The following is an 11630-nucleotide window of genomic DNA, read 5'->3' as shown; positions in this document are numbered from 1 at the left end:
CTGTCCTCAAGACCTTGGAGAGTAGTCATTCATTATTTCATTATGTTTATTTATAAATTTCTCTAAACATAGAAGAAAAGCTGGTCTCCAGACAGTGAAGTCATTTAGCAGTGGTTATTGGGAAGATCTCTCACAGGGATGGTAATAGAATACTGGAAACTCCTAAGGAATCGTCTGTAATTCTTTGGGCAGTCTTTGAATAAACTGTTATATAGCAGCTTTTCTAATAGTGTATATCAAATACACCGTTGTCTATTTTTATTTGCAGTTTTGCAGTTCCGCAGTAAAGAGCCTCTTTAAGTTTTCATAAACTCTAGAAAGTATGATGTGTTCTCACATACTGTCTACTTGGCTAGTAGAAGGAGCATGCAAGGCCGTTGCCCTCCAGGTCTTTCATAGCATGTAATAATGTTTATTTAGAATCTGTTTTGTAGTGTTCAGCAAAGTCGAATCAGTTTTAACCTAATAGAAAGTATATTCAGCTATATGCAGACAAATAGCACAGTCTTCTCCACACCGTATTTAGTGGCATGGCAGGAAATTTGTGTTTTCTAAATCTTTGAGAATATAGGTCTTGGCTGTAGCAAACCAGTACAGTTCAGCAATAGAAATCACGTATAGTAATCTGTCAATCTAAAAAAAATGGGTCAGGAAAACGTGGAAGGTGTAGAGAATTCAGATTTGAAGCCTTTGAAAAAAAGAGTATTGGCATTGGCAAATCTTTTCTCATCAATTTTTTTTTTTGGTAAATGAAAACCCTAAAAGTGAGAGATTATATTTGTCAGCCAGTTAATTCACAGCAGGCTGCTTAGAAGACTGCCAAAAAAGTAGAATAAAATTAATATCCATAAAATATAATTTTAGGCTTTTAGCTAGGCAAAAATTTGAATAAGTTAGATCCCATCTGTTTCATAATTTAGCCTTAAGTTTCCTTCTGAAATTCTGCATGTAAAGGATGTGGTGATGTGCACCTATAATCCAAGCACTTAGGAGGCTGAGGCAGAAGAATTGTGAGTGGAAGCCAACCTGTATTGCACAGAGATCCTATCTCCCAGGATTTTTACTTTTCACTAATCACGGCATTAGGGAGATAAGCCATTCATCTTACCAACATGCAGTTTTTGTAAGAAACTTGATGTAGTGTCATTTAGAATTGATTGAACTTGATAGTCTTGTAGTACAGGTTACATTCTGTTATAGCAAAGAGCACTGTTTAGAAAATTCCCAAGTTTTAAAAAATGATCTACTTTCTATTAGGCAGTATGTGATTTAGCACAGTTGTTATGCCTGAAATTTTGGTACTATTTCACAAAATGTGTTAAATGACTTAAGAATATTGAAAATCTCATGGGTGCTAGACGTTGAGCATATAGACAAGGTAGAGGCCTGCCTTCATTGAGTTTATTTTGGCGTATGGAATGGACAACACAATGATTGTATTCTATTTGGGAATAACAGTTAAAACATTTCATAGGTCTAGTGGAAATACTTTTTCAGTAAGTAGTCCTTAGCATAAGTGGAAGATATTAACCAGGTTGGAATTTGTTGGTGATGGGTAGATAGAAATTTTTTCTGTGTGTGTAAGTAAGCTTTCTCTTTGGGGACTGGTTGGACAATAACTCCAGAAATGTGGCATCCTAGATATATTACCAGGATTTTGTTACATTTTCTGTAGTATCTTTGGGCCACGGTCCTTGGAGTTGTAATAATAGGGAGAGGCAGCAAATCTTTTATCAGTCCAAATGAAAGTGTAGGACAGTGAGTTGTATTGCAGAATGTTTTGCTGATCATTGGATTGGAAAATTGTTGGTCTGTGTACACAGGTTTTGTTCTAAGAGAATTAGGGTAAGAAAAAGGGTATTTTGTTAAACCAGATTCCTGTTAGTTGAGAAGTGAAATTGAAAGCCAAAGTAGTAGCCCAATGTTAGATGAACCTAGTATATATTTTAGTGGTATGTGGTGATGTGTGCTAACCAATATATTCTAAAATGTAGTAGTTACGCTTGTCAACATCCTGTGATAGGTTGTTTTTCTTCCTCTTTCCTTTCCCCTTCTATGTCTTACCACAAATATGATCTTAAAGTAGATAGGATCTGCAACTGACAAAATGGGTTGTTTATATAAAAGGAACATACAGGTGTTCCATCAGTTCATATTACAGGCTAGTCATAGATCCATGTAGATCTTTGACTTATGTCATAGTTTCCCTTTGCAGATAATGGTTTCTCTCCTAGTCACTATTTCGTGTATTCAACATTTTTAGTTTTGCAATAAATGTGTATCAGTAATGAATCTATCCTAACATTCTAGTTTAGGATGAAATTTGCATTTGTTTTTGTTTAGCAAGCACAGTTTGGGAAAGGTTAGGGTTATTTGTAAGTATGATGATAAATCTTCCAAAAGTCTGTGGTTGACATTGTGTTACAGGGTTTTAATAGTGCTGTTAGCAGTCTTTCGAGGGCAGAGGGCTAGCTGAGTAAAGTAGTGCTAAATTCCTGAAATTAGTGGTTTGTTTTTTTTTTAATCTCTATGGATTGCACATCTTCAGAGTGTTAGAAGAAGATAGTGGGCAAACATGTCCTCTCAAATTTCCTTTATTGGGGGGTGGTTCATACTGAGGATTGAATCCCCCAGAGCTTCCTGCGTGCTGGACAAGCACTGTGCCACGGAACCACATCCCTAGCCCTGTGATAAATACACTTTACTTTGAGATGGTGTACTTTGAGATCCTTCTGCCTCAGTTTCCCAGGTAGCTGGGATTATAGAAGTGTACCTTACACCTAACAAAGATTTGTATTGTGTCTGGGCAGTAAGTGATGTACCAGAATAGACAGGTTCTGTTTGTGCTGTTGTAAGCAGATTATCAAATTTCCTTCAAAGACAGAGTTTTAAAAAAGTTCTAATTTTCTTGTGACTGAGGATATAGCTATAGTGCCTGCCTGGCAAGCACAAGATCCTGAGTTCAATTCCCAGTACCCAAAAACCTCTAAAACTTTAATTTTCCTTAAGTTGTAATTTAGTTTAGTTTACTTAAGCAGTATTTTTTTTCTACTGGGGATCAAACCCAGGGCCACTGTACCACTCACCTATATCCCAAGCCCTTTTAATTTTTAAATTTTGAGATGCAGTCTTATTAAGGTGTGTGGGCTGGCCTCAAACTTGCAATGGCTGTAGCTTCCTGAGTAGCTGGGGTTACCCACAGAAGCTGTTGTAAGCACTACCAAAGTGAAGGGTACAACACAATGCACCTTTCATAATGAAACAGAAAAGATGGATTGATATTTTGAGTGTCCTTCTTTATTTCTTTTGCAGAGAATCTTATGTGGACTAGGGTCATTTGGTTCTTGTTCTATGCACATCTCAGGCAGTACGGATCCCACCCTCTTTCTGTATTCCAGGACTGTGTTGCTTATTTTCTGTCAGGTTCTCAGTTTGGACAAGCTGTGAGTTGTATATTCTCTCTAAGAACTTGAGAAATAGGTATGTCTTTGTCTATATCCTATTTTATTAGAAGGGAAAAAGGAATTGGTTCTTCTCTCCTTCTCTAGGGCTTTGATCATGCAAAGCAAGGGAGCTACCACCAAGTTCTATCCCACTCCATGAATGGTTTCTAAACCATCTGTAAGTATGAAAAGAAAAGATGACGCAGTCTTTTTCTCCTACAACTTGGCATGTCTACACACTGTGTTTGTACTTAGTGTGCACGTTATTTTATATACAGAATAATTTCAATTTGATACTGTTCTTGTGGAAAAATACAGAAAACATACAGAAATCCTCTTAGGAATTGACGTATTTAACAAAAAATAAATTATGTTCAGTGCAGTCTTCTCATTGAATACCGTGTTAGAACTACCGATGTTTCCATTATTAAAAATGCTCAAAGAAACACATTTTTGATAATATAATTTTGCACTATATCTTGTCTGTTGAGATAGTGTCTTGGCCTAGAAATCATCTTTCAGAATTTGAGCACTTTTTAATACTTGGTGTGGGTGGCAGGAGCTAGTCAGGCTTGGGGACATTGTGTGAGGGACAAGAGATGTGACAGACTGGGAGCGTGAGAATATGACTGACTACAGATGCCATCTTTAGACAGATGCAAATTAGCACGAAGCTTCTTGTGCAGAACGTGGTACTTATTTGTAGGCCCAGATGTAATCATGCCTGAGATTTCTTTGACTTTCCTTTAAAACTCAGACTTTGTTTTTTAATTTGTTTTTTACTTTTTATTTTGGTGGCTGGCTCAGCCCTCCCTGGGGGCAGTGTGGCATGTGGTGCCAGGGATGGAATCACAGTCCCTGTGCTTCCCTAAGCTTGCCAAAGCAGGCGCTTTAGACCACTGACCCAAAACTCAGACTTTTATTTTTCTTTTCTGTGAATTCACAGTGTGACATTCAAATTTGAAACAAAATTGTTTTCCTAGTAGCTGCTGCTGTCAAGTGTGAAATTATTACTTTCTTAAAAAAAATAAATCCTTGAATCCAGGTGCTGTGGTGCAAGACTATAATCCCAGCTAGATAGGCTGAGACAGGAGGCTTCTTTGAGCCCAGGAATTCCAGGCCAGCCTGGACAACACATTAAAAGCCAGTTTTAGGGAAAACAAAAAATCTTGATTTTGTATTATATAAAAGGATTTAGAAACCAACTTTCTTAATCCTATAAGTATCCAATTTATAGAAAATATAAGACACCTGCATAGAAAATCAGACCACAATCCCAGATAACCCATCTCATAGTAATTTTTCTTAATTATTTGATGAAGAATATACTGATGTGAGGTGGTGATTCCTGACGCTTCTCAGAAAATATAAACAGCAGATCACAGATATTCCAGTGATAGACGTCTGGGAAAGGAGATACTGACTGTAAACCTATTTAAGATCCACTCTTTTCTTTATAAAGTAGAACTCACATTATAGGAGAGATTTGTAAAATATGAAAGAAGAAGGTGCTATGAAACAACCAGGTGGGGCAGTGGTTTACTTAGTTATGATGTATTCCTATTGCGTGGTAGTATGGTAGTTATGTGGATGATTTCTGCACAGGAAGGGAGAAATAATTAAGCTTAATTGACTAAAAACAAAGCATGGTACAGATCATAGTATACTGTGCAGTGCCTTCTCTGTAATGGAATGAGAATATCTGTTTATATTTACCAGTATATAAATGCTCTCTAAGATAAATAGAAAATTAATCAAGATGTTGCCATAGAGGGTGAGTAAGGACAAGGATTATGACAAGAGTGGGAGCTTCATGACACACCATGGTTTCGTTTTTGAGCCATGGAAATGTATTACCTGGTAAGTAAAATAGATGGCTTTTTACACTGCTTTATGTCATGGTTTGACGTACCAGTTATTTCATACAAGTGAAGTGGATGACTGTTAATAGTCCAGTGTGTATGAACGACCTGATTTTTCTTGTTATAAAGGTGCCACGTTATATATATGTAAAATTATGTAGTATATACTTAATTAAATTACATATTGCATGCATGATTCTTTTAAAAGTTTTGCATTGGCATGTTACTAATGTTCTGATTCTCTTGTCATTTTACTAATGTTCTGCTTCTCCTGGCAAACCCGTATCTGTCCAGGGATTTAGGTTGGTGACTTGTAAAGGGAAGGCAGGGTGTGGGAAGGGACTAGGGTGCTGTTTTGTAAATGCAGTGCCTTAGACATAAAGAAATAAGTGCTGGTCATGTACTTCTGTTGTAGTTTGGAGACAGGGCCTCAGTATGTAGTCCAAGCTGGCCTTGAACCCTTGATCCTCCCACTTTAGCCTCCGAAGTGCTAGACTTACAGGCGTGCTGTGTAGTTCTCACTTGTGATCTTTGCACTTAGCTTTGACTGAGGATCGTGAATATTTTCAAAGTTTATTCAGATTATTTACATTTGTTGAAGTTTCTGTGGCACTGTCCTAAGCGACATTATTTTCCTGGTTTTGCTCCAGAAGACCTCCTTACCTGCGTTCGTGTGAGTGGTTGTACACCTCAGTGGTACCATTACTAATGTTCTGCAGTTATGGATTACTGAGTGTACATATACTGTGTGTAATGTCTATCACTTCATTTTATTTTGTTTTTTATTTTTTGTATTTTAGGGAAGGGTCTACAGGGTGTTCGGGGTCTCATTGCTAGGTCAGACTTGTAGTGATCCGCCTGTTTACAGCCTCCCAAGAGCTGGGATTACAGGTGCGTTCCACCATGACCAGTCTCAATTGGCTTCTCAATGTGCACTGAGGGCAGAGCCTGGCACAGCAGGCCTAGGAATCAAACCCCAAGTGCTTTAATCCACTGAGATATTTGGCCAGCCCACTTCATTTTAAAAAATTAGAAATAAGCCTACAGCAATGACTTGTATTTTGCAAATTTCTAGGAGCTAGTATTTGCAGGGAAATATATGGTAATATTTGGCCTTCCCCTGAAACCACAGTTGTGTTGTGAGTATAATGCTGAGTGGCATTTAGAAACTGTAGAGTCTCCTGGATGAAATGAGCCCTACTTAGCATCCTACTGCACTCCCTGAGTTCTAGCCCTGAGCAGGAGGTATGACACCTTCCTCACATTGATGCAAATCCTATCTAGGGTTTATGATTCTGTCTTTTGCTGTAGTGCAAGTCAATGAAGACTAGGTAACTGATGTTGTAAGGACAGCCAGCTTTACAGTGAGTCTTGCATTTATCAGGTATCTGATTTAGATACCTGGTACAGATGTGAAGTCATGCGCAGAGGGATTCTCACTTTGCAGGTCCTGCTTTACAGTTAGAGGCTAAGCTGAGATTTGAATTCATAGTTAATGCCACATCCCTGCATGGCCCTTTATCTTCCATTTCTCATTGTGGCGGTAGCATGCTAGATGATTTTATTTATATGATACTTGAAAGCTCTGTTTGCCTCAGATAATTCCATGTTAACTGTAAATGTTTTCGTGTGTGTCTATTTATTTTAGTTTTTCAGTGCTGAGGATCGAACCTAAGGCCTCATGCATGCTAGGGAAGCATTCTAGCACTGAATTACACCCCTGCTCACTCCATAAGTATTGAGTACTATAATGTTTATGAATTAAATTGCTAATATTATAGAAATTTAATATCTATGAGATTTTCCTCTCTGACTCCAGAGTCCTACAGGCCTACAGATAAATTTTCCCTGGGTCATTGCTAAATTCTTAATTAGTACAATTCTTGGACTTATCATATAGGAAGTCACAATTTTTTTGGTGAAAGAATGTTAGAATAATATCATGGATATGATTTGAAATTGAGTAGACTCCCCAGTTGTTTAATCAGCTAAATAATAAATTTCTTAATTTTTGTTTGTGATGTCAACCCTTATGGAAAAAAATTCTTTGTTTTGATATAACTGCCAGTAAAAGAGAGTATTCCTTGCCTTGAGGGGGGGGTACTGAGTATATACAGTGACATAGTTTGGATTGATTCCAAAGTAAGAGGGTGTTTGGTTTTCCTTGGGCATTGCTAGGGATTGAACCCAAGGCTGCTTTTATGTTAGACAAGTGTTCTCCCACTAAGCAACACCTCAGCATCACGTAAGAGTATTTAACATTGCTTTAAACTTGGAGGAAGATTTTGGGCAAGTGGTAAGCACTAGTAAAATGAAAAATTATTTTCACCAATTTTAAATGCATTTGAGTTGTTAGAAAACAATGAGTGTTTCACACATGTATATTTACCAACATATCTGTTTTTTGCATTCAGTAGTGACTTTCAATGTATAGGAGTACCAATGACAAGAAAAGAGATTTCAAGTCCCTATCAGCTGGTACAGGTATTGGGTTGAAATTCTGTTATTCCTGTTCTTTAGAATTATTACTTACATCTATTCTTCATTTGGTAACTGAGCTTTGTAGACCCGCTTTCTTCCTGGACCCTGTTCCCTGTCCATGCAGAAGTATTTGCACAGGTGCTGTGACTGGCCAATGCTCTGACTCAGTATATTCTTTAGTACTTTTTTATTTGTTTCTATGACTTTTGCTCAAGGTTGTGTCCAGGCGGAGCTTCCTTATCCATTTTATTTTTTGTGAATGCCATTAGTGGTGGCCTCATGGAAGTTTCTGTCACGAGCTGCGTTGTATCTGGGCAAGTTAATCTCTTTGTTAGGATTAAGGGATGTGTTTAGACTACAAGTGATCTTCACTCAGCCTTGTTTTTTTCTTGTCTTTTTGAAACGGGGTCTCATTGTACAGTTCAGGTTACCTTTGAACTCACTTTGTAGCCCAGGCTGTCCTTGAACTCTCAGCAATCCTGCCTCAACCTCCCTAGTACTAGGATTATAGTCATGCACCGGCACTCCCAGCTTCACTTGTCCTTTATTTATTTTCTGAGCTGTCTTTATTCAGTCATAGGAAATTCAATAACCACAGCTTAATCCCTGATTTTTCAAAGAAGCAAAATTTGCAGGTGGTATAACCTTGATACAAGGAGTGTGGTTTGGATACCGACACTTTTGTTCCCTCTCATCTGCTTCCAGCTGGCTTTGGGCACCTTAACATCTTTGAATATCACTTTTGTCATCTATAAAATTGAGGTCATTGTCCTTAGCTCATAGGGCTTTTCCATTATCAAGGAAAAACACATACTGTGTATAAATTAAAAAGTGTCTCTTGGAACTTGCTATTAATAATAATCTTGTGTTCTTATGGGGTATGTTCATGACAGAATTGTAAAGAAATGTTGTACAGATTAAGAAGATACAGATAGCCTTGACTGTCTTTAAATCCTGGTATTGAAATATTTTGTGAATAACTTTGGGCAGGGGTTTGATAATTATTTTCTTTAGAATTGTTTTTCTTTTAAATAATACAATTTTGACAAAATGCTTAAGATACTACATATATCTTTCCTCTTGAAAATACAGGGTGCTGGTCATTAATTGATTTTAGATGGTTTTTAACCTTAGTTTAACTTTTTATGTATTTAGTACAGGATTTGTAGGGTCTCACTACACAGATTGGACTTGTAGCGATCCTCGTGTTTTTAAGCCTCCCATTTTCTGGGATTAAAGGCACGTGCCACCATGCCCAGTCTCAGTCATCCTCTTAGCATGCCCCGGGGTGGGGCCAGCAAGGCAGGCTGGAGATCTAACCCCTAGCCTCTGCATCTGCTTAAGCAGGTGCTTTAATCCGCTGAGCTATCTGCCTGGTTCAACTATTTTTCTTTGGTCATTCAGTATATCTGCAATAAGCGATGACTGTCACTAAGTCTGCAGGCCCTAAAGTTGCCTTTTGATTCTTGGCTTGTAGGTAGCTAAGATTACTAGAAAGTTTATTGCTATTTTGTTGAGATCTCCTTCCCTCAGCCTCTTGTGTGCTAGTATGACAGATCCACACCATCACACCTGGCTTTACCGGGCTTTGAAGCAAGCCTTTAGAATTTAGTGTACAAGGAATTATGGGACAGAAGAGTAGTTAGCTCCTAATAGCACTTCTGCTGAGGTGTGATCATAATAATCTACTTTGTAAAAGGGTTCACAGTTTCATATTAAAGATACCTTTTTTTTTTTGTATGTGAGTGTGTGATCAGAAATAAAAATTTGCATGGAATTTACTGGGCAAAGGGATGTTCTTTGAATTTTGTATGAATTTACATACACATACACACATGCTCATGATTTTATACATATATGTCTGAATCATTAGGATCATGGGATAATTAAGCAATTTAGAGTTATTTAGTCCTTTTCAGATTAAGGCCTGTGTAGTATTGAATATTATGAAGTGAAAGTAGATCCCTTTTCTAGTTTGAAAAATGTGATTTCTTACTTTTTTTTTTTTTAACTAATGCATTTGGTACAGGGTCTCACTATGCAGCTCAGACTTGTGATTCTTGTTTATAGCCTCCCCAGCTCTGGGATTACAGGCATGTGTGACCATGCCTAGACTTGTGCCCCAATTCCGCATGTCCCAGGGGTGGGACCGGCACGTCATGAAGGACTGGGGATTGAACCCTGGTCCCTGTGCTTGCCAAAGACAGGCACTTAAGTCAATGCCGCTATCTTCTGGCTCTCCTAAAAAATGTGATTTCTTAAGGAGGTTATTATCACAATTTTCAGTTTATATTAAAGATGTTGTACTCTGGACTTAGGGGCATTTTCTTGAGGTAGGTGTTTTCTTATTGTATCTTTAAAGCTTTGTCAACTCTTTTAAAAAACAACTTTCAGGCCTGGGAGATAGCTCACTAGCAAGGTCCTGAGCTTGATGCCTGGTACTGCAAAATAAATAAATAAATAAAAACAACTTTCATAGAAGATAGAAATAAGTAAAAATTATAGTACTTTAGTGATGAGGAACCCAAACAAAGTATTTCAATATAATGATCCCATAGAAAGTATCTCCAGCCTTTTTAAAAATTTTGTATAGTGAGACAGGCTCGTGCTAAGTCATGAAGTTGCCTAAGCTAGACTTTTAGGCATTCTGTGTATCCTGTATCAGCTTTTTCTAGAAAACAGTCTTGGCTGGTAGAAAAAGTAAGATTTGTTTCTAGGCAGTGGGTAAAACAAAACAGAATACCTGTAGGGTAAAGGGAGGGTAGATTTGATAGCAGCCCTCTTCTGAGATTGGAGTTTTCTAAATTCAAGGTCTTTAGGTGTGATGCGCATCCACTCTGGGCATAGCCCCTCCCCATGTGGCTGTATACTTCCCCCGAGGACTGGAGGATCGGGAATGCCACCGTGATGCACGTGCTTTGCCATGAGTGATCCAGTTCTGTCTGTCCCACAGGACTCGAGCTGTGTGTGATGCTACCCATGAACGTGAAGCACCGGGGTTACGGTGTGTGCCACTGTGTGTATTAGAAGCTTGTGATGAGATTGGGCGAAAGGATTTGTAGATGAAATGTCATTTCAGATCACAGCTGAAAAGTAAGATACACAAGTTTACATCATTGCTTAATTTTTATTTTTGTGGAACCGGGGATTGAACTCAGGCCCTTGCACTTGACAGGGCCATCTCCCCATCCCCATTGTTTAAATTTTTGATGAAAATTTATTTTGCTATCATTTCATAGTTACATTGAGTTAGCAGTAAGTGACTTTAAAAGGTTAAGTAATGCATATTGAATGTGTTAGTCATAAGGGGTTGTTTTATGCTTAACACCACAGTTGCTTCCTTTGTCATGTTGTAAACTTCAAATAGTTGAGCAGTTTGAGATCTAAATAAGTAGAAGAATCTGATTGGAGGAGTAAAGCCTATTTATTGAGAGCAATTTTGTAGAAAGAAAAAGCAATAACATTTCCAGCTTCGTTTTATAATCTGCCTTAAGAGAAGGGCACCCAAATTGTAATGAGTGAGCATTAGTAGACATATTTGGTTAGGCCTGTTGAGAAGGGGTCATGTACTGGGTAATGCCTTGAATTCAGTGTCACAGCGTTTACTTTAGTTTACATCTCAACTAAATTAACTTGATTTACAGTTTACAGATATAAATCTAGGAATTTAATCATCACTTAGTGTAGGAGTTTAACCAGAATTTTTAAACTTTGGAGATCTTCAGTTTTATCTTTGCCTCCTCTGACCGTGTTCCCCACAGTTCAGTGTATCTGTGGAGTTAACACTATCCTCCCCTTAACTTTTCACCTTGCGCAGTAATTACTGTCAAATGAAAGAAACCCA

The 11630-nt window shown here is 37.9% G+C and overlaps 1 protein-coding gene across 1 annotated transcript in view; it reads left to right on the top strand.

Moving 5' to 3' along the window:
• Positions 1-3576: 3576 nt before the first annotated feature.
• Slc4a7 (solute carrier family 4 member 7) overlaps positions 3577-11630 on the top strand; it is a 96656-nt gene continuing 88602 nt past the window's right edge. The window contains exon 1 of the mRNA XM_023718532.1: positions 3577-3621. Within this exon, the coding sequence (XP_023574300.1) occupies positions 3604-3621 (18 nt within the window). The 5' untranslated portion in view covers positions 3577-3603. The remainder of the gene's footprint in view (positions 3622-11630) is intronic.

This window comes from Octodon degus, unplaced genomic scaffold (genome assembly GCF_000260255.1).
Source record: "Octodon degus isolate 3935 unplaced genomic scaffold, OctDeg1.0 scaffold00059, whole genome shotgun sequence".
Classification (NCBI taxonomy): Eukaryota; Metazoa; Chordata; class Mammalia; order Rodentia; family Octodontidae; genus Octodon; species Octodon degus.
The sequence above is the reverse complement of the archived record's forward strand: the minus strand, read 5'-3'. Positions and strand labels throughout refer to the sequence as shown.